The sequence below is a fragment of the Manihot esculenta genome, chromosome 3 (genome assembly GCF_001659605.2).
Source record: "Manihot esculenta cultivar AM560-2 chromosome 3, M.esculenta_v8, whole genome shotgun sequence".
Taxonomy (NCBI): domain Eukaryota; kingdom Viridiplantae; phylum Streptophyta; class Magnoliopsida; order Malpighiales; family Euphorbiaceae; genus Manihot; species Manihot esculenta.
In genome coordinates, this window is record NC_035163.2 from 4,016,646 (window position 1) to 4,040,466 (window position 23,821).

Below are 23,821 nucleotides of genomic sequence, written 5' to 3' on the forward strand. Positions count from 1 at the left end.
ACTGACCGTTACACTTGGTCCTGCTTAATTTGCAACGTTCTCTTTGCAACTGAGTCGATTACAATTACTAATCAGATCGGACCATCAGGTATTATGCTTCGCTAGTATCTCGGGCGGCTCCACCTCGTCTCTCACGGGTAACCCTTTCCTCGCAGCCCACTAGCTCCGCACAATTTGTCTGACCTAGGGTGGCTCTGATACCAATTAAAACAGTCCGGCTCAAACTGTGTCAAATAACTTTTGGACCCACTTTTCACTTAACCTGAAATGGTTAAACAAAATTATTTAGTAGTTTTGTACTAACTGTTATATACAATTTATTTTTTTCTAAATTTACCGATGTTGAATAGAATAGTTGCTGTCGCAAGCAGACAATTGACCGTTACAATTATAATTATACTCTAATGCTTGAACTCAAAATCATTTTATTATAACTGACTCGGATACTCGATATTAGCAATTAAATAAGATTAATGGATTTAATTTATCCATACAAATACTAAAATAATTTTTACTGAAAAAATCCATTCTCATGAAGATGATATTTTCCTCACACACTATAGCTTACAAGAACTATTTTTAATTTAAGTCGTTTGAGCTAAACTTTAATAATTTATTATTTTCTCAAATTTCTTTTACTTTTTAATTTTGTCTCTAAAATTTTATTTTGTTGCGAGCAAGAAAATCATTTCCAAAACTTAATTTACCAACCAACTCAAAATTTGGTGGAATTCAACATGGCCATCTTGCTCCTCTGTTTGACCAAGTTAACAACTTCTTTAAGTAATTGTCTTCATGGGATAATTTGTTGGTTGTTTGCATGAGGTGGTTTGCGATTTTTTTTAACTTTGTCAATTATTAAGAGAAGGAATAATGATGTGCGCCCATACTTGATTTAACTCTAATACTTGGCCACTTAATTCTTTTTAATAACATTTTTTTAAAAAAATTATTATTTAATTATTATATTATAAAAAAATTCATTAGTTAATTTTAAAAAATATATTAAAATATTTTTAAAATTTATTAATTAATTATTTTATTATTTTTAAATATTAAATATTTTACTATATAATTTATGTAATTTAAGAAAACTGAATAACTGATCTTTTAATTTTATAAAAAAAATATTAATTAGTTTATTCATATTTAGGATATTTTAAATTTATTTGTAATATTTAATGTTTAAATTAATAGAAATTGATAATAAATTTTTTAAAATTTTAAAAATATTTTAATATATTTTTTAAAATTAAAAATTAATTAATAATTTTTTTTATAATATAGAGTGAGTAGTAATTTTTCCTTTCGTTTTTTACAAGATCCGGCATTGTAGAGGTATGCAATGCAAAGAGAGTGCACGTGCTTTATTCCATACTGGGACAAGGATCCCCAATGCACTTAAGCTGCAGGACCACACTCATTGGGCCATGACTATTCTTTTTATCCATTTCCATACAGCTGCCCGCATTATGAAACAAAAAAATGAAAAATTAAATTAAATTTTATAAGAATGGAAATGCCAACCAGCTTGGTTTGTTTACGCGGTTACTATTAATGGTTAAACAAAATTGTCAGACACGTCTCTCTCTATATATATCATGCAATGCAATGGTGTATATTATTTGATATGATCCCAATTTGATTCGAACCGTGAATTGAATTAAAATTAAATTAATTAATTAATTTAATTTTTTAATCGGATTAAAATCTTAAATTAAATAGTTAGTTATAGTTCTCCATTTAAAATTAAATTAAAATTAATTGATTCCAATCAGCGATCTAATTTAATTTCAATTTAATTTTGTATTTCTTAAATAAATTATTTTAAAAAATTATTTTAAGTAAATTAAATTATTAAATAATTAAATTTAAATTTATTTTTAATTTTTAAAAAATATTATTTACATTTAAATGAAATATTATTTTATATGTATATATATTATTTTATTTTTTATATCACATAAATGAATAGATTTTATAATTTATTTATTTAATAAATATATATTTAATAATATTTAAGATTTATATTTATTTTTTATATTTTATTTAAATTTTTTATTTTTTTTAAATCAAAATCAAATTAACTATTTATAATTTAAATTTAATTGAAATTATAATTGAAACCGTGAGAATCGAAACTATTATCGCTTTAAACACTAGATTGAAATTATTAAAATTTAAAATTATTTTAAATCAAATCAATTTCAATTCAGATTTAATAAATAAATTAAATTGCTAATTTTAAATTAATACTGACGTATGACCATGTCTATCTATTATTGGTTCACATTGTTATTTAAAATTTTTTTTATTAAATATTTAAAAAATTCAAAGCCTAGAAACCTTCAAACTTCAAAGTATGACACCTTTTACATCAAGTTCCGTGACCCAAATTTTTTTATTTAAAAAAGAACTCTATTTTTATTTATTTATTTATTTTTGCATTCAGTGGCCATGAACCCGTTTGAGATCATTAGCTAATATGATCTCTTGCAAAAAGAATTAGTACTATCTTATATGTGGGTACAATGATCATTTTGGCAAGGAAGACATGCAAAATATGCATTCGATTAACTTCTCTTTTCTTTCTAATAAATTAGAGAGAGAACTATTTTTCTCTATGCTTCGTGTCTCTTTCATGAGGCTTATCCCCTTCATCTATTGTAGATCGTCAGGTCCTCTTATCTCTTTTGGAGCGGGGCTGTTATGCTCCCTTACTTAATTGGGTTTATCTCTCCCAGTCACCGAATGTGATATAAATATTTATTTTGAATGTTTTTTATGCAGATTTATACTGATTTATGAGTGAGTTCAATATGCAACGTATATTTAGGGGAATAAATATCTGCTTTTTGTACTCATTATTTTGAATTACATGTCATAATAAGACATCACAAAGTACTATGCAACTTACTTTTAGTCAGTGATTAAGCATTAAGCATGATGACCGCCGGATTTTCTACATTCTGAAAAAAGGCCAGGCCCTAAAGAGGAAAGCAAACCCAAAACTAATTAGGCTTTCCTTATATAGATCAACCCAGCATCGCGAGCCCCGACTTGGGCACATGGGGCAAGCTGGGCCTATCGTGAGCACGGATCCAGCAGAAAGAAATACAGTATGGAGACGTGACGTGAAGGAGAATAGTTAGTCCAGTCATTTCGCAGCCCTGCCCGTATGCGTGTCGGGAGGAATTAAATGGCCGTCTGGCGTGGAGAGGGACTCTGACACACCCGTACGTACGGATTTGAGTGACAGAAACATGTGGCACTGTAGCAGAGACGTGGTTAGACGTCACTAACAGACAAGAGGAAAAGGGAGGGAGGAACATCTTCTTCTCCATCCAAGCTTATACAACCACTGTAAATCCTATTTTCTAGATCTCAGAATATCAATTGGCGCCGCCTGTGGGAACGAAGGAGATCTTCTCATCACCGGAATTCCGTTCTCGAAAACCACACCAATAATGTCTTTAATGACCTGAGCTCTGCTCAAGAGGATCAGCAGTTATCTCTTTCTCCAGCCCAACAACCACATCCAACTTACCACTCACGGAGCTCGGCAGGGAATGTACCCAGAGCCACCTTATTTGACCAATAACTTCAAACCATGACTCTTCAGCTACAGAACACCGCCCACTGGCTGGGGGCAGATGTTGCAGAGGGGTCTTAATATCCCGTTAAACATACCCCTATAGTTGAAGGAGTCCATGCTATCGAGTCTCAATCTACCTTCAACTACCAGATCCCGCAACAGAGTAGTAGGAGGACCGAAGAAGGGAGTGGAGAAGCTGGTAGAGAAGAGGAGCCGACAGTCAGAGCCCGAGGAAGGAGGGTGAGAGAACTTATTGAGAATGACGAAGCAGAGAGCTACTCTGCTATGACAGCCAAGAGGATAGAGAGTGAAGAATGGGGAGAAAAGTATCGCCTGGAGAAAAGGTCAAGGCAAGAGAAGGCAAATGTAGATCAAAAGTTACAAAAAATGAAGGAATAGCTCCTAGCTGAGCTGGGGCAAAAAACTACCGTTGGACCCTTCTATCTACATCCTCACCATTTTTAAGATGGATCCAATAGGAGACCTATATAATGTGTTGGACTTATATAATTAGTAAATAATGTGTATAGTTTAAAGGTGTGTATTGTATATATAATATAAATTATATTAATAATTAATTTTAAGATTTAATGATAATATAAAAATAGTTTTTTATAAAAAAAATTATATAAAATTATTTTACAAATCGAAAATTAAATTAAAACCATATCAAAATTGAAATAACCATAATGAACTAAGAACTGAAATAGTAAAAATATAAACTGATATTTTAGTTCGATTCCTATTTTTAAATAGACTTAAAATTTGAATCGCATATCCTGGACACTACTAATGAGGCGAAGGCCGTCGGTAAAATTTTAGAATTTTATAAAACATAAAAATAAAATAGACTTAAAAGCTGAGGAGGTGGTGGTAATAATTGGAGTTAATTTCACATCACGTCCAAATCTCTATCACCTCATGCAGTCCACCAATAAAAACCTTTTGTATTATGAGATTGGCTCACCCAATCACTTTAGGACCGTAAACATACTTGCTTCATGCTTGATACTGATTAGAATTTTGGTCATAATTTGTCCACACATCAACCGCTAGTGGAACAGAAGGGTGGACCGAAGTGTTCATTGGATGGGGGGTGGGCCCCCCCCTCCACTCAAACCTTATTTTTAAAACATTTATTATTTTAAGCATATGAAAAAAGAGCTATATATGAGTCTTTAGAAAACCAATTTTAAATAATTAATTAAAAATATTTAATAATTTTTGTTGGGATTCAAATATGTGATAAGTAATACTTTCGTCCCATAATAATTTATTTTTTATTTTAAATTATTTATCATTTTGAAAAATTTAAAATAATATTAATTATAATTTATTATACATGTGAAAAAAAGACCATCTAAAAATATGTTAAATATATTATTACAATTTTTTTTAAATTAAAGTGATTAATTAGTTTATTAATTTAAGTGTATAAATTTTAAATGTAATTATTGTGAGATGGAGATAATATTATTATTATTAATATAATATTTAATTAACTTTTTTTTTTTACTTTTGACTTCATTAAATATTCGCATGAATATTCACGTGAATTTGTAAAGTAAATATATAAAATTTTATTTAAATTTTACTGTTATAGTATAGTATTTTATATTATTAATCATATATAAACACAGACTAAAAACTCTGACAAATTCAATTTAATAATAAATATATTTGAATAAATTTAAAAAATTTCAAATTTTATTCTCTAATTTTTAATTTTTGATTCCATTTCAAAAAAAATTAAAAAATACAGTGTAAATAAATTTTTCCCTAGGCGTTTATATCTCGAATCTACGGTGATTCGAAGTTAAATAAGAATTACTCTCCTATATAAACTTGGGCCCTACACACTTCATTCTGCGTCCGCCACTACTTATAACCTCACATTCTAGCATATGACCAAAGAGAAGTCGGCATAACCTTCAAGCCCTTCAAAAACAGAAACAAATGGAGGACGTCTCTGAACTTCTTCTTCTCAGAATCTTGCCTTCTCTTGCTCTTCTTGGATTACTTTCCTTCATATTCCACATATGCAGAACAATCTTGCTTAGGTCGTACACAGTGAAGAGGAAGCTACACATGCAAGGTATCAAAGGGCCTTCTCCTGTTTTTCTTTATGGGAATCTCGTTGAGATGCAGCAGCTCCAGCTCAAGGCAAGGAAACATGTTTCTCCAAGTCATGCTCAGATTGTAGCTCAGGATTACAATTCCATTGTTTTCCCTTACTTCGACCACTGGAGAAAAGAATACGGTAAGATTACTTCATTAATTCTTTGTTAGCTTTAGCTGCCTTCATGTTTATCTTCTCTGTTTAGTTTTCTTTTATTTCCTGGTTTCTAGTTCACTTGCTGAGATTATTCTCCATGAATCATAAAACCTTTTCTTTCTTTCTTCCTTCCTTCTTCTTTTTTTTTTTTCAAGTGAAAAATATTTTAATATATTTTTAAAAAAATTTTCATATCGCATGACCAAATAATACAGGTCAAATGGTTGGAAAAAATTCTATATTTACATTATATTATATTTTAATTTAAATATTTAAATTTTAAAAAGTATAAGAGCTTAATATTTGCATTTGAATATAATTTTAATTAATTTTTAAAAATTAAAATGTAAGAGCTCAAATTTTAATTAATTTTTAAAAATTAAAATATAAGAATTTAAATAGGATGTTCAATATAATATTTTATTTTTTTAAATATAAATTAATTTTATATATAAAAATAATATTAAATTATAATTAAATAATATATTTAATTTAAAAAAATAATTTAATTGTTCAATACGTGATCGACGATTTTAATAATATATAAAATTTATTTTACATTAATAATTATAAAAATTTTATAATAGATATATTATTTTTAATTATTTTATATATACTGTTATTTTAAATTAAATAATATGTTTATTATAATATTTATAATTATTATTATAAAATAAAATTTAATATTATTGAAAATGTAAAATATATATTTAATAATTTAATTACTTATTTTAATTTTAATAATTAATTAAAATTATATTTAAATATAAATATTAAATTAATTTATCTAAAATTTAAATAATTAAATTAAAATACAAAATTATATAAACACTTGAATTTTTTCAATCAATTGGCTAATAATAATTTTACATCTTTCTTAAGGCGCATCTAGCTTCTCTCATTAGACCCAACCCATGTTGGTCTATTTCTTTTTTTTCCGTACAATATAAAAATTGTAACTTTCTACCCTTCCTTCTCTTTTTTTTTTTTCTCTATAGAAAGTTTTTTCTAAGTAAACTATAATTGAATTTTTATAGTTTAATAAACTCTATATATTAATTTACATATTTTAAATATTAAATTATTTAATCTCCATAATTTAAAAAAAATAAATTATTTTTTATCATAAGAAATGCAGTTAAATTTTTTTATTTTATTCATAATTTAACTCATATAATTTTAATAAATTAACCAGTCTTAAATGTATATAATAAATTAAAAAAATTACTACTGAATTTTTATGATATGTAAAAATTTATTAATTAGTATTTTAATTTTGAAAAATATATTAGAACATTCTTAACATTTTAAAAAGTATACTGCTTAATCTCTTTAATTTTATCATTAAATATTTTACTATTTAATTTCTATACTTATAAAAAATTTATTAATTAGTCTCTCAAATTTTTAAAAAATTAATTAATTAGTCTCTCCATACTAGAAATATTTTAGACTTTTTTATAATATTTAATGGTTAAAACTAACGAAATAACTAATTAGTAAAATTTTTAAAATATAAGAAATGTTTTAATATATTTTTAAAATTAAAAAATTGAATTTTTTATACTATAAAAATTAAATAGTAACATTTAATAAATTAATAACTAAATAAATAATATAGGAAGGTGGCTAAAACTATTCTCTCATGGTAAAAACTTTTTTATTTTTAAATTATAAAAAAAATTATTATTTAATTTATATAATATGAGAAATTTATTAGTTAATTTTTTATTAAAAAATATTTTAAAATATTTTAAAATTTTTAAAAAGTTTATTAATTTTATTTATTAAATATTTTAAATTTAAAAATATTTAATATATTTTTTAAAATTAAATGACTAATTATTAATAAGTTTTTATGAATTGCATAAACTATATAGTGAATAATAAATATTTAAAATTAATAAAAAAATAATTAATATATTTTTCAAAATTAACTAATTAATAAATTTTAATATACTAAATAGTAACGGTTGAATTTTTTTTAATAAGTTAGGCTATATATATATATATATATTGTTTTTTTTTTCTTTCTTTCTTTCTTCAATTGTAACTTTCAACTTTTTCTTTTCTTCTTTCTTTTGATCCAATGTGAACACAGCTTTTTATTCCATTAATTGATTTTGACCCATTCGTTGCCACTCCAACTTTTTTTATTGAAATAGGGAACGTGCCTAATAACTCTCTGTATTTTTTTTAAAAAAAATTAAACAAAAATGTCTCTGTCCACCGAGGAAGCCACAATTTCAATTTAAAGGGAGCAAATTTTAATATTTGCTCCATTTTATAATTATAATTTATTTTAGTGTTACATTTATTATAAGTCATTTTTCTAAAATATAGTTTTATTTATTAATTTATTAATATACTCATATTTAAAATGTATTAAAAATAAAATTAATTATTTTTTAAAATAATTTAATAAGTAGAATTGTTTAATTCTAATATATTATATAAATTTATAATATATTGTGAAAAGATCAAACAATATTTAATTTTTTTTAAGTATATTAACTGTATATTTTTAAATTCTAAAGAAAAGGATTATTAATTAAAAAAACACAAAGAAATTTTTATTTTTACAACATATGGCAATTGGCATGTACATTTATTTTTTTAAAAAAATCATTACTTAATTCTTATGATTTTAAAAAATATATTAAAATATTTTTAATATTTTAAAAATTTAGTAATTAATCTCTCTATTAATTTTAACTGTTAAGTATTGTAAAAAAAAAAAAAAATATTCCTAATATAAAAGGACCGATTACTAGATTTTATGAAAAATTAATTAATTCATTTTTTAAAATTATAATAATTAAATAGTTAAATACTTAACGGTAATAATTAATAGAAAGATTAGTTAATAGAATTTTTAAAATATTAGAAATATTTTAATATATTTTTAAATTAAAAAATAATAAAATTTTTTATACTATAAATACTAAATAGGAATTTTCTCTTTCGATTAAGGGTTAAATTCACAAAATTGCAGGTCCAATATACACATATTCAACAGGGTTTAAGCAACATTTGTATATTACCGACCCTGAATTAGTGAAGACCATGAGCCTTTGTAATACTTTGGACTTAGGCAAGCCTCCTTATGTGACTAAGAGATTTGCACCCATGTTCGGCAATGGCATTATGAGGTCCAATGGTCACTTCTGGGCTTTACAAAGGAAAATTGTCGCACCAGAATTTTTCATGGCCAAAGTCAAGGTAATGCATTCATTTCTTTCCAAACTGCAATATTATTTATCTATTTATTTTTAAGAGACGAGATGGAATGGAATTTTTTGTTAACCAAATGTTTCGATTTCAAATTCAAAATATATAACATTTTTAAAACTTTGAGAAGCAATGTTTTATCTTTTTAATAAATTTGTCTAGTACGATTTTAGATTAATCAAATCAATATATTTTATATATAAAAAGATATATAAAAATAATAATAATTATATTTCTGCTCGCACAGTATTTATCTCTCCTAAGTTATATGAGTAGAGATAATCTTATAATTACCTTATGTAATACTTTTTCTTTTAATTTTAAATTTAATTTTTTATATTATGAAATTGCTATATATCATTCTTTTAATTTTAATTTTAATTTTAATTTTTTATATTATGAAATTGCTATATATCAGTTTTGTGAGAGAAACTATCGGAAAATGATTACATAAATTTTTATAAAATGTATTTAAAGGATGAAAGATTTTGTGAACTATAGGCATAATTCTTTCACAATAAAAGAATCTAAATGAATTCTGATAAAATTACGTAGGATTTGATTTTATTTAAAAATGAAAATCTTATAAATTAAAAATAAAATAAAATCTTTCATTTCAAATAAAAATTTTAATAAAAAAAAATAAAATATGATATGGTAAAACTTTTTATTCCAAAAAGGGGATAATGGACGAAATGAAATGTAACAAGTTACAAAGTTAAGAGAGGACTAATATAAATTAGCTGGTTTTTTTACGAAATTGAAAGGTCATGTTCACAGGAGTTATTTGTCTAGTAACATATTAATTTTGGGTCCATGTAAAATCTAGCAGACCATGGTAGGGCTAATGGTGGACTCAACACAGCCATTGCTAAGAGAGTGGGAGGAGAGAATTGAAATCCAAGGTGGTCTCCAAGCAGAAATCACAGTTGATGATGATTTGAAAGGCCTCTCAGCTAATGTCATTGCAAAAGCTTGTTTTGGTAGTTCTTATTTCAAAGGGAATGAGATTTTCTCCAAGCTTAGAACTCTCCACAAAGCCCTTGCCCACAGAAGCACCCCTTTTGGCTTCACATGTTTTCGGTAAGTTTAACTCCCAAAAGCACCCCTCTCTCTTCAACCTCTTTTTTTTATACAATTGGTGCCGAAATTAAAACTCCAGATCTCTCGGGTTTAGTGACGACTATAACATGAGTGAGCTAATGAGCACCTCTCTAGAGAGAAATAAATATTTACATCATTTTCTTTCCTTTTTTCAGCAAAAATTATAAAGAGATCAACAGGTTGGAAAGAGAGATTGAGTCCTTAATCTGGGATACAGTTCAAGAACGCCAAAAGCAGGGCTCAATGAAGAAGGATCTAATGCAGCTAATACTTGAAGAGGCTGTCAATAATTCTAATGGAGGGAAGCTTTCTCCAAGGAAATTTTTAGTAGATAATTGCAAGAGCTTATACTTTGCCGGACATGACACAACTGCTATTTCTGCTTCTTGGTGTTTGGTTCTTCTTGCTTTACATCCAGAGTGGCAATCTAGAATCCGAGAAGAGATCACTCAGATTTGCAATGAAGGATCAGTAGATGCAAATTCATTGCCTAACTTCAAGATGGTATTTGTGAATTTATTATTTTTTTCACTATATTTTCCTAGCTAGGTGTGATTCCTCATACTATAAACATCAAATTTACTCCTAAATTATATAGCAGGAACCAAAAATATTAATTCTCTCTTTTTATTTTTATTTAAATTTACCTCTAAATTATCATTAAAAAATTAAATAAGTCTAAATAAAACTAAATAAATTATGTAAATTGTAGCTCACACTTTAAAATCTTGACAAATGATTGTTTATTTAATTTTTAATGATAATTTGAATGAAATTTAAATCCGATAGTGAAATTTAGTATATTTAAGGATGTTTAGATAGAAATTCAAAACTTTTAGCGGATTTCCCAGCTATTTGATTTATATTTTATTTGCTTCACAGGTCACCATGGTGATTCAGGAGGCCATGAGACTGTTCCCACCAGCAGGATTTGTAGTAAGAGAGGCACTTGAGGAGGTCCAAATTGGAAACATCACAATTCCAAAGGGCGTGTGCATATGGACTCTGATTTCAACCTTGCACAGAGATCCTACCATGTGGGGACCAGATGCTAACGAGTTCAGGCCTGAAAGGTTCGCTGATGGGGTCTCAAAAGCTTGCAAATTTCCCCAAGCTTATATCCCATTTGGACTGGGGACTCGTCTGTGTGTTGGTCGAAACTTTGCCATGGTGGAATTGAAAATTGTTATCTCCTCCATTGTATCAAAGTTCAAATTCTCGTTGTCTCCCAATTATGTTCATTCTCCCGTTTTTAGAATGCTTGTTGAACCTCAACATGGTTTACAGCTTCTAATCCAAAAGGCTTAGAAGATTAGTTGTGTTGGGAAATACATTAGCAGATAGACTAAACTGTGTTCATAATTGTGTTTAGCGATAATATTTAGTATTTAAATTAAATTAATCTACTATTTTATTATTTATTATTGACATTTTAAAATTTAATTAGCTTGCAGTTTAAAAAAATAAAAAATTTAATTAATGTGTTTTTTTTTAATATTAAAGAGGCGCAAAGACTAGACAACGTGAGGTAGTCTTCTCCTTTTCTACTATAAAGGCTAATATTTTAGATAAATGTGAAGATTCGAACTTGTAATTTATATTTTTTATAGTTTATTTTTATAATTTATAAATAATTTGTTGATATATAAAATTAATTTAAAGACAAAATTTTATAATTAATAATGTTAAAAGTAATATGATTTAAATAAAAAATAAAATTTGGTCATTTGAAAAAATTCTAAAAGACTTTTAATAGAAAATGCATGATATAAATCCAATAAGATAGCCTGGTGGCCTTAAAAGGTCTAAGGTTCGACTCCCCCAACCTCCTATTTCAAAAAAAAAAAAGAAAATGCATGATATAAATTCAATAAGATATCTAATAATTATTAGATGTCTTTTTAATTCGCCAAAGAAATAAATCAATTGTTCTTAGATAATTATAAGCTATTACCCGTATTTAAAAAAATAATAATAATAAACTACTCCTTGACAATTTGCAAATTTTAACTTTTTCTAAATTTAGTGAAGTTTTAATATATTTTTTGTTGAAAATATTTTTTAAAAATATTTTTTAATAAAATAACTTATTTTATGTTATTTAATTGTAATTTAAAAAATAAAATATATTAATAAATTTATATATAAAAATATTAATAAAATTTTTAAAATATGAAATATGACTTAATTTTTTTTAAATCAATAAAATATTTTCAGTTAAGTAATTTTTTTAAGAATTCCAAACACCTAAAACGGTTAAGTTGAAATTTTTATAATATTTTATTTGAATTATAAATTCAAAATTAAACACAAAGGAGGGGCTGATTTCCGTCAAAGAGATAAAAGATGTATAGAAAATGGAAAGATTTAAAAAAAAATGCTAATAAAAGAGAAAGCATCTTGTTAAATAAATCATGGAATTTGTACGTCCTCTTACTTAAAAATAAAATAAAATACTGGTATCAAAAATTTTAGAGCAAAATAATAAAAATTAAAATAAAGTAGCGACACGAAGAATTGCTACTAGTAATATATTAAATCATGCGGAAAAATACTTTTTTCGTAAAAGATGGAGTTATTTTTTATATTTTGGTAATTTTATTAATATTTTTATATATAAATTTTTTAATATATTGTACTTTTAAATTAAAATTAAATAAATAAAAATAAATTATTTTTATATAAATATTTTTTTATAAAAAATATTTTTCAAAAATATTTTCTGTGAAAATTTTATTAAATATAAATTATTTTCAATAAATAATTGAAATCGTAGTATTAACTTATATGTATTCATAGTTGTTTATTATGATTAGTATTTTTTTACATACTTTTATAAGTCCTTTTAATAGTGCGTCGAATAACTATTGTCTAGTAACTCTACTAAACATCGAGTGCTTTGGTGGTGGGTTATCTTTAAGACTCACAACACCGGCTGATTTTGGATTGCTCCAGTCTCTATAAAATTTGCCTTCCATCACAGCATGTCTACTACTCTTTGATTCTTGTTGTGTTCTTCAATCTTTGTAAGTTTTGATCGAACTATTGTTTCTTGCATTAATGCTAAGTTTTCTGAATTCTAGTAGGTAGCTCTTCCTTTTAATCTCTTTGGAGAAGTCTTTGAACTTTGATCTTGTGATTTGTTGTGTTATTTCTTGATGAATTTTAGCTTTTCAGCTTCATCTCCTTGGTATGAAACCTTCCATAGTAGCACCTCTATTTCTTCTGTCTAATGATATTGGATTTTTGGTGGATTTAGGTTTAATCCGAATTTTTAAAATTTATAGAGCGAAAAGACTTTTATTCGTATGAACTAAGTTTTTGGTCTATAGTTTTTAATATTTAGGATTTGAATTTTATTGTATAAATCATTTTAGAAAGACTCTTTATGCGCCTTTAAATTAAATTGTATCTATTCTTTTTAATGAACTATCCTACTTTTAGAAAAAAAAATCTATTAGACATAAAATGTAAAAATTAAACTTTTAATTTTGAATGATAAAATTTCAATTTTTAAATTTATTACTATAATAATTAATTTTTAAAATTATTTATTCAATTGCAAATAAAAATTTAAAACTCTATATTTAATCACAATTATAATGAAAAGAAAAAATTATTTTTTAGTCCCTAAAATTTAACATAATTAACACTTCTGTCCCTCTATTTTGGCAACTCAACACTTAAGTCCCTCACTTTATTTTCTGTCTAAATTCGTAGTCTTTCCGTCCAAAATAGTCGTTTGGGACACGTGAATTGACAAAATTAACCCTCACTAAACCCAAACTCAAATGCCTCTTCTTCTTCTTCTTCTTCTTCTTCCTACCCTTTCTGCAACTTCTTCTTCTTCTTCTTCTTTATTCTTCTTCTTCCTACCCATTCTGCAACCGGAGAAAACATGAAAGAGAAAAAAAAATAGGGATTTCACATTGAGAGAAGGGTATTTTTGGAAAAAATTATCATCTCTCACCTTTGACTCTTTGACCAAACAGTTTAAATGGACGGAAGGACTACGAATTTGGACGGAAGAGAAAGTGAGGGACTTAAGTATTGGGTCGCCAAAATAGAGGGACAAAAGTATTAATTACGTTAAACCTCAGGGACTATAAAATAATTTTTCCTAATAAAAAATTTTAATTTTTTACTAAAATTTTTAAATTTATTATAATTATAATCAATTTTAAAATAATTTAATAAATTTTATATTAGTGCACATGTTATTTGTGTAAATAAATTTTAAATTCTAACAATCTATATGCCGAAAAAAAACACCTGCCTCTCATTCCCATAATCCATAATTTAAATCTTTAAATATAAGTAATTTTAAATTAAAAATTTTAGAGATTAAATTTGGAATTACGATAAAATTAAAAAGCAAAATAGCATTTGACATTAACATGACATGTAACTAATTTAAAACTAATAAAAATTATTTAGCTGTTTAAAAAAATTTACAAATTTACCGCTTCTATCAAGTTTAATCAATTTTTTTTTTGTCAATTTTAGTTTAATTTTAAATTTTAGTATTAATTATAATCCATGATTAAAAATTAAGATTGAAAATTATTAATGTGACATGTAGTAAATATTAATATTTTAATTTTTATTGCTAATGTGAATAAAATTTTTATTATAAAAAAATTTAAAACTTTTTATTTTTATCAATTATAACCTAATTTCAAAATTTTATTTCAGGTATAATCAATGGATTAATTTTAACATAAATTAATAAATTTAATATTTTACTACTTAATAAAATAAAAAATTAATATATTTATTTATTTTATATATATTACACTAAGTAAATATAATTTATCTACCACATAATGCATTATTCATATGGTACAATTTAATTTTAACATAACATCTTTAATTAATTATAAATTCTTTTCAACTAAAATATATATTAACTTATGGTTGTAATTTCTTTTTATTTTTTTATAAATTATTTAAGTATAAATATTTTAAATACTACTGATTTGTACATTTAAATACTTAAATAGTATAGATAGGTTAGAATTGCAGAAAAAAATAAAGTAAAAATATGGAGCCGAGAAGAAGCAGGAAGAAGAAGGAAAGAGAAGACTCCCTCCCTTTTATCTGCCCCTCACGTTTTTTTCCAACCTGCTATTGTGCTATCTATCTATGTTACTCAGGTGGCCATTTAATTTTCCCGGCGCGCGTGCAGGCTGCAAAGTGACTGGACCGGCTCCTCTCCCTCACATCACATCACCGGACTGGACTTCTTTCTGCTGGGTCTGAACTCGCAGTAACTCATCCAGCTCGGCGTGTCTAGATCGAGACCTGAGATGCTGAGTTCGTCAGTCTAAGGAGGGCTTGATGGATTTTGGGACATTGCTCCCTCTTGGGCCCGACCTCACCCATAATAGAGAAAGCCCGGCGGTCATTACAAATAATATCAAATAACTAACAATTATAAAAAATATAATTGTTGCTTTTTTTTTTTAAGAGAATATAAAGAATAAATAAATAAAAATATTAAACACAATTTTATATATATCTACTTTGATATTTTTCCATTACTGTAAAAATTAATTTTCTTTACAGAATTACAAGTTTACATTAAAACTCAAAAATATTTTATATTTTAAAAATATTAATTATGTATTTTCACTCATATTTTAAGAAAAAATGATTAATTTGAGAAAAATAAAAGTTACCTTCAACTTTAAATAATACAATATTTTTAATTGCAAAATATTATATTTATTTCACAAATAACGTTAATAAATATATTTAAAATACATAACAATAAGTAAAAATAAATAAATATTTTTTTATTATACTAAGTAAAGACATTAATTTAAAATAATTTAGATTAGAATTAGTTAATTGGCTATAATTAAATAACAATTTTTTATTATGAAATTTTTAGCTACGTCATTAATATTAAATAAAATATTAATATTTATTATATATTAACTGTTACATCAGCATTCTTGAATATCAATTTTGACGATGAATTAAAATTATTATTAAAATTTTAAATTAAGCTAAAATTGATAAAAAATGATTAAAATTAATAAAAATACTAAAGTTTTTGATTTTTAGACATTAAGCTAAATTATTTTAAGTCTTAGCTGCAGTTATAATAAAATTAAAAAGATTGTGATATAAAATTGAAAATTTTAACCGTTATTATGATTAAATATAAGTTTTAGTCTTTTATATTGAATGAAAAAAAAAGTATATTAATGTATGCTTATAGTAATTGATATTGTTGATAAGATAAAATTATCTATATAAGGATAAACTTTCTGTTATAGAGTATTTCAATTGTCTATATATTTTAATTATTAAAATCCAAATTTAAATATATTTTTTTATATAAATTTATATCAGTAATATTTATGATCATGCGAAAATATGCATATTAGCAGTCACGAATATAGTTTTATATAGAGAGACTCAATGCAAAATTTATAATTTGAGATCAAATTATTTAGATTTATTAATTCAAAAAACTTCAATTTATATAATTGTAATTTATTAAATTTAAATTCATTCAATTTTTATTTTTATTTAAATAAATCAATAAAAATCCGCCTTTTATTTTTTTTATAAAGATAATTTTATAAAATTACAAGAAATAAAATAAAATACATACATTCAATTTTCCCCCTCCTTGTCGATTGACATCGTAGGCCCCAAGAGTAAAAACTGAAAACCACAAAAAAAAAAAAAAAAAAAAAAAAAGGAGAAATGAAAATGAACTGATTACGTATCATTTTTTCCTCTTCCCAGTAACGAACGCCTCCCCAAGATCTGCAATTCTTAGCTTTTAACACCTCCACTCAAAGGTTCCACTTCTCCTACCTCCACTTCCATTCTTTTTTAACAAAGCCTACATCACTCAATCCTAATCCTGCAGATCTGCATAGTATTACCGCTTATTTTGATCGAATTTCATTTTCTTTTCCAATTTTGGTTCCGCAGATCCAAATCCAATCATGGATTTCATGAAGGTTTTCGACCAGACTGTCCGCGAAATGTGAGTTTTCAATCCTTTCGATTGCATTATGTCTTCACGATTGCTCTTCTCTTAAAGCAATTTTTTATTTTGTTTTTGTTTTTTACTGCAGAAAGAGAGAGGTTAATCTCAAGGTCCTGAAGGTTCCCGAGATTGAACAGAAGGTAATACGATCCATTTGCTCTAGTATCCCTTTTTTCTCTGATGGTTGTACGTCCTGTTGCAATAGAAAGGTCAAGAGATCTATACATAATCAGTTCGAAGAATGAAGTTAATTTTATCTCAATTTCCTTATTTTGTGCTCGATATTACAATATTAGCGGTGTTATTTGGAATCCTGTATCAATCAGTTATACATTTGCTGTAGTTTCAGCTTTTAGACCATAGAATTTGGATTACTCTAGTTAATTTATCTGTTTTATTTGTTATTTGCTCTATTTTTTAGGTGTTGGATGCAACTGATGATGCGCCTTGGGGTCCTCATGGCACTGCGTTAGCAGAAATTGCACAGGCCACTAAGAAATTGTAAGCTTTGAGTTACATTCCTCCCCCTCCTCCCCCACGTTTGTTTCATGTCCACAATCATTTTTATTCTAAGGTTTTTGTGAAAGGAAGATGGCTTAATTTTTTTTTTGTGCGTCTCTATTTTGCTGCAATTTCTCGTAGCACCGAATGTCGGATGGTTATGAATGTTCTATGGACAAGATTAGGTGAAACAGGCAAGGAGTGGCGTCTTGTCTACAAGGTAACTCTTTTTGTGTTCTTACATTCTCTAGTTCAGAAGTTATGATCTGATAATAGAAGTTTCTTTCATTAGTACTTCCCAACAGTGTTGTGTTTTTGTTGTTGGTACTTTAGAGCCTCTAATGAAAATATGTGAAATACTTTATTCTCAGGCATTATCTGTTATAGAGTATTTGGTGGCACATGGTTCTGAACGTGCTGTTGATGACATAATAGAACATACATTCCAGATATCAGTGAGTATTACTGTCTCATAACTCAAGTTGCCTATGCTCATTTTTACAGCTGTCAGAGTGATGGTGAAATTTTCTCTGACATTCAAATTTCACTTATTTGTTTGTTGTTGTCAAAGTCACTTACAAGTTTTGAGTACACTGAGCCAAGTGGAAAGGATGCGGGACTTAATGTGAGGAAAAAGGCAGAAAATATTGTGGCTCTTTTGAATGATAAGGAAAAAATACAAGAAACCAGAAATAAAGCTGCTGCAAACCGTGAGAAGTAAGTTTATTTTCGAAAACTGACAACTGTTTGACTGGAGAATATTTGGGCTAACTGTTGCATTCTGCTGTTGTTAGGTACGTTGGTCTTTCATCTACAGGAATTACTTATAAGTCAGGTTCAGCCTCATTCGGTGGTAGTAGCTTCCAGAGTAGCAGTCGATATGGAGGCTTTAGTGGTACAAGAGACAGTGATGGTTTTAGGGACAGTTACAGAGACAGGGATCGTTATGGAGAAGAAAAGACTGAAAAGGATACCTATCGAAAGTCACGTCAAGGGGATGTCAACGACGATCAAGGGAACACATGGAAGAAGGGTTCTCCACGCACGGGCAGGTTTGGCTTTCCATTACCTTCTGCTTGAAAATCATATTTGAAGATGTGTGTGTCTGTTTATGTGCACATGAACATGCATATATATATATATATATATATTGATTGGTGGATAGGTAGATAAATCTCAATACTTATGAAAAAATATTAAACTAGTTTGGATATTGTTGCGCTACTATTTTATTGTCTTACACTGTTATCTCTGAATGGCTTTCAGTGAATTAGTCATTTGTTGTACTCATGATGCTTTTACTCTTTTTTTTTGGCCCTTCTTTGCATCATTTTGCTTAAAAAGCAACCTGTACCATACTCTCTACCATGCATATCCAAATGGTCTTGGCTCCGGAATTTATGATATGTTACTATTATGCCTTTCCTTTTCTCTTTACTTCCAGCAGGGATCAGAATAATGCGTCAGCCAATGCATCAAAGTCATCATCTAAGTTAAATGATCCTCACAAGAACAATTCTGTTCCTTCCCAACACACAAGCGCCCCTTCAAGTAACTATGAAGGTGATTTGGATGATGATTTTGATCCCAGGGGTTCTTCCAGCTCAAGTAAGTTTCCTGAATTATATCTTATTCCAAGAGAATTTTGTGGTGCATATATTTGCTTATTTTGTTAGTATATCATATGTTCCTGCAATTGGCAATAAGCACTAGTGCACCATCAAAGCCTGTTTATGGCATCCTTTTTTATCTTTTTTTTTTTCCGAGATGGCAACCACGCTTCCATGCTTGCTTTGTGTAGTTGTTGCTGATGCACAAACTTGAAATAGCAAACAAATGTGAACATATAAAGTCTATTTTTGCGGATTCCCAAATCAGAGGTTTTGGACAATAGTGGTTTTGCAATAGTCTATCCTGGGGGTTGGAGAAGTCAAAAAGAACCCCTTTGATCCTTCTCATGTAGCAAGGATGTCCTAATTGTTATAACATTGATTAGGAGGCAGAGAGAATAAATAAACTAGATGAGCCTTTAACAATTTTTTCATTGATAATGAAGTAGGTGTTGGATGCATAGCCTTGGAGAGTGGTTTGGCTCAATTGCCATCATTCAAAGATAACCAGAAAACAATAATAAACAAGAAATAATAGGTGAATTATACAACAAAATTAACCATATCTTCAATATGTTTGAAAGTCTTATGCGAGAGTGGTAGAGTAAGGAACTGTAAATCAAGAAAATAGGAACTGAAATGAAGGGAAGAGAATGATTTCTGATATTAATGGATATAGCCAAACAAGAAAACACTGATTACAAATAACCAGCCACTCTATCAGAGTTTACAAAGAAGAGACTCTCAACGACATGCCTTTCTCATTCTCAAATTTTTTATTTATAAATCTCTCTCTCTCTTCCTAGGCACAGCTGTCCTCTCCCCAAAGATTTTTGCTGAGTCATCATTTTTTGTTACTCCCTTTGAGCCTTCTAGAATACACTCTAAATGGTTTAGGCTCCTTTGGATCAATAGCGCCCGTAACAGAGAGTTCAATCTGTTCTATTCTATTTGCTCAGTTTTCTTAGTTGGAAACTCTCTTTTCTTTCAAGTGATGGAATATTTCTTTGAAGAAGCTTTTTTGCAACAAGTGGAAATCACTACAGAAATAGACACACTTTACAGCAATTTAATTCATTAGGTTTAGTGTTGGAGGGCATCATTGGAAAACCAAGAATTAACCCTTAAAATGCAACTTTTTAATACATTTAATAGAGGTTACAGAGGAAATTCAATAAATTCCAATTACTTCTCAATTATTCCTGACACTAAAATTTAATTTAAATATATCATTTTAGGATTTATTCCTAAATTGTGAATTCATTTCTATTAATTAAGCTGAATTTTATAACATGATTTTTGTTCCAAATAGGGCTATAATGTACATACATTACAGACATGGTGACACACTCTCTTGTATGAATTTATAGTTTTGAGTGTTATTAAGGGTGCTAGTTAGGCTCAAGGCTTACAAGCTGACAAGGCTTCTACTCTAATGCATCTACAAGAAAATGCAGGCGACCTTTAACAGGTGCACTTTGTTCCAAGTGCAAGGATCCAGAAAGGCATGCCTTATTTATTTCCACCTTCAGCGAGCACTTCCATTGTAAAAGACAATATCAACTAGACAAATATCCATTGTAAAAGACAATATCACTAGACAAATAATTTGCTGATCTATTAGAACATGTTGACCACCAGGATGTTGTCATAATCAAGGTTGTTGGTGATAAGAAGTCATTGGCATCTCATCAAACCTCCATGCCCAGGATCACAAACTGTCCATATTTTCATTTTCAACACACATGCTCCTTTAATCACTCTCTTGTACCTTGATTTTTGATCTTGTCTCATTATCTCTCTCATCTTCAGTGATTGTTGGACTTCTCTTTTTCTGTAACAATGATATATTGTTCCTATTCTCCAGATTTTTTCAAGATTGCTTCTTTTGTTGTTGTGTTGTTTTTTTTATCCTGGAAAACTGGTACTAAAATGCTATATAGGTAACCTTTTCTTCCTTAATATAACTCAGTCAAGCAAGCGCTTCTGCCTTGCACTTAGGCCCCAGGAACCCCTTTGCTCCTTGTTCCTTTAATAACTATGGCGGTTACAAATTTAGAAATCAGTGCATAGCTGTATACTATTGATGTATCATTTTTGTACTTATTAATTGTCATGCAATTCATAAAGATGTCATGCTTGCAATACATTTGACACTATATTTGTGATTTTTCTTATTTGACAGAACCAGCTGCTGCAACTTCTAACCAAGTTGATCTATTTGGAGAAAGCTTGATTGGTGACCTCATGGATGCACCATCTGTTCCTGCAGAAACATTGGCCACAAATGGCAATTCGTCAGAGGTTGATCTGTTTGCTGATGCAACTTTTGTATCAGCACCACCCCAAGTAGAAAAAGGAGCAAGTTCTCAGTCCCAGGTCATTACCTTCTCATCCCAATTTCTGAAAGTGAAATTATATATGGTGTTCTGGCTCTCTTATGCCCATTAGCAATTTGAGAAAGCTGTTATTAAACTTTTTTTGGTATCATGTTGTTAGGATTTTGATTTAGTCTTTTATGTTTGTCTGTGAAAGTTGAAATAGTGGTTATACCTAGATCAGTTACTTCTAGTGTTCAAGAATTCTGTTTTAGCTTCATAATTTGAACATTTAGTATCCCGTTCCCTCTCTCTCCAGACCTCAGTTGATAGAATTTGCAACTTCTTGTCCTAGATAAATTTAACTGTTAGTGTAGTCGCTCAAACAACATAAATGGCATGCAATTTCAAGAATCCAAAACAAAAATCACTGATGAAAAGATTTGTACGTTCGCTGGATCAAATTCTTAAAAGAATGGAATAAATTGTTGATGCTGATGCCTATTCCGCTTTCCAGATGTTCAGATTCATCATTTATTAAGTTTAGTGTAATAAAGAGATATGCCTTTTGTTTTTTCTTTTTTTGAAACACTTGTTTATTTTATCTTCAACAATGAGTGAATTGATGAACGAAAGCAAAAGAAATGAAGGTTAATTGTGGCCTCTTCATTACTATTGTTGTTAAATTAATTGAAATCCTAGAGGAATTTTTGCCTGATATTTTTGTTATGACCGTTTTTATCAGACTCAGGTTGATCTTTTTGCTTCCGAATCTGTCACTTCTGCTCCAGTTGATTTCTTTTCCAGTGCTGATCCAGTTATGCAACCAGAAACCAAGACTGAAAAATCTGATTCAACAAAGAATAACATTGTTGATCCATTTGCGGCAGTTCCATTGAACAGTTTTGATGGATCTGATCTTTTTGGTGCATTTTCTTCTAGTTCCAATTCAGCTTCTACAGAACCTGCAAAAGATCCTATAAATGATGGCAGCCTTAATGATTTGAATATGAATGCTTCAGATGCCAAGCCTACACAAAAGAAGGAGACTTTCCAGGTCAAGTCTGGAATATGGGCAGATTCATTAAGCCGTGGACTGATAGATCTTAATATTTCTGCTCGTAAGTATATTTTCTTCATTAGAACTTAATTTTGTCTAGGCTTCTGGACAAATCACTATGATTCTGGAAGCTTGCGTCAAGTCTTTCTGCACATGCATGCTTCACTATGTGTTCTACTTAGTACTTGCCAGGGACTTATCAGTGTTTGCATGTGTAATAGCATCATTCCAGTAGTTATTCTTGTAAGCAAACTATTCTCATATTGGGTTCTGGATGTAACACTAAGATTCTTGATGTAGCATGTACGCTGCTTTGTAGTGTTTGCACGTGCGTATTGTTTGTTGTGGCTTTACTTGTAGGCCTGTTACCTGTCTCACCGTTTGAACAACTTGCAGCTAAGAAGGTATCGCTAGTGGATGTTGGTGTCGTGGGTGATCTGGGTGATGGACAAAATGAAAAGGACAAGGGACCACCTCCAACTTCTTTTTATATGGGAAGAGCCATGGGCACAGGGTCTGGTCTGGGTAGATCTGGATTTGCATCTTCAGAGTCACAGGCATTGGATGCAGACTTCTTCTCAAGCCTCGGCAGCCAACAATACCAATTTGGTAGTTTTAAGAAGTAAATTATTTTACACATTGACGTTTTGTCCCTTGTTATCTTTTCAATATTCTTTTGCCCATTTGGCGAAGAAAATTTGAGATATTGATCATATTTGCGTGCCATCTTGTGTTCATACATGAAAAACAACAATGATGTGTGGTACTTTTTACAAGAGTGTTTATGTTCAATCGATTGCAAAAATAGCATCCTTGTAAAGTCAGGTGGCTTGGAGACGTTTGTAAAGCAGATCTGTGATTTTTTCATTTCCTATGTTGAATAGAGAGACAAAAACCCATGGTAATCGATGTACCTTTGTTCATCTAGAGTTTGAATCAGGCTGCTAATGGAATCAGAAATGATTCTTAGTTGTTGCGGATGGACTGCCTGCCTGGAACAAAATATCAAGTGCTCGCATAGTTATTATTATACTTGGCATTGCATTCAAGCTACCCCATTTTGTCCTGCCACCATTTTAACAAAGTTTAGAAAAGCTTGTTACGTGATGCGG

The 23,821-nt window shown here is 28.3% G+C and overlaps 2 protein-coding genes across 4 annotated transcripts; both read left to right on the forward strand.

The window, feature by feature from the left end:
- Positions 1-5,495: 5,495 nt before the first annotated feature.
- Positions 5,496-11,609, forward strand: LOC110612110 (cytochrome P450 714A1). 2 transcript variants are annotated; one of them, XM_021752783.2, is made up of 5 exons: positions 5,496-5,855; positions 8,866-9,092; positions 9,931-10,184; positions 10,361-10,709; positions 11,088-11,609. In XM_021752783.2, exons 1-5 carry the CDS (start codon positions 5,552-5,554, stop codon positions 11,511-11,513), a joined length of 1,560 nt encoding a protein of 519 aa, XP_021608475.1. In that variant the 5' UTR covers positions 5,496-5,551; the 3' UTR covers positions 11,514-11,609. The 2 variants fall into 2 exon arrangements, with proteins under 2 accessions (XP_021608475.1, XP_021608476.1); XM_021752784.2 differs by having other exon boundaries at positions 9,934-10,184; positions 11,088-11,603.
- Positions 11,610-16,949: 5,340 nt separating this feature from the next.
- Positions 16,950-23,636, forward strand: LOC110610517 (clathrin interactor EPSIN 1). Of its 2 annotated transcripts, none has more exons than XM_043955262.1 (11): positions 16,950-17,217; positions 17,309-17,360; positions 17,642-17,721; positions 17,863-17,941; positions 18,093-18,176; positions 18,293-18,438; positions 18,516-18,773; positions 19,166-19,329; positions 21,517-21,710; positions 22,395-22,770; positions 23,106-23,636. In XM_043955262.1, the coding sequence occupies exons 1-11, from the start codon at positions 17,177-17,179 to the stop codon at positions 23,333-23,335; spliced, it is 1,704 nt and encodes a 567-aa protein (XP_043811197.1). In that variant the 5' UTR covers positions 16,950-17,176; the 3' UTR covers positions 23,336-23,636. The 2 variants fall into 2 exon arrangements, with proteins under 2 accessions (XP_043811197.1, XP_021606157.1); XM_021750465.2 differs by having other exon boundaries at positions 16,951-17,217; positions 19,169-19,329.
- The last annotated feature ends 185 nt before the right edge of the window (positions 23,637-23,821 follow it).

Bases quoted from the DNA above. Each gene is read 5' to 3' on its own strand.
- LOC110610517 (XM_043955262.1), top strand. From the start codon at position 17,177: ATGGATTTCATGAAGGTTTTCGACCAGACTGTCCGCGAAAT. The intron at 17,218-17,308 runs GTGAGTTTTCAA...TTTTTACTGCAG, and splicing joins GACCAGACTGTCCGCGAAAT to AAAGAGAGAGGTTAATCTCA. The intron at 21,711-22,394 runs GTCATTACCTTC...CGTTTTTATCAG, and splicing joins GAGCAAGTTCTCAGTCCCAG to ACTCAGGTTGATCTTTTTGC.
- LOC110612110 (XM_021752783.2), top strand. From the start codon at position 5,552: ATGGAGGACGTCTCTGAACTTCTTCTTCTCAGAATCTTGCCTTCTCTT. The intron at 5,856-8,865 runs GTAAGATTACTT...ACAAAATTGCAG, and splicing joins CCACTGGAGAAAAGAATACG to GTCCAATATACACATATTCA. The intron at 10,710-11,087 runs GTATTTGTGAAT...TTTGCTTCACAG, and splicing joins CATTGCCTAACTTCAAGATG to GTCACCATGGTGATTCAGGA.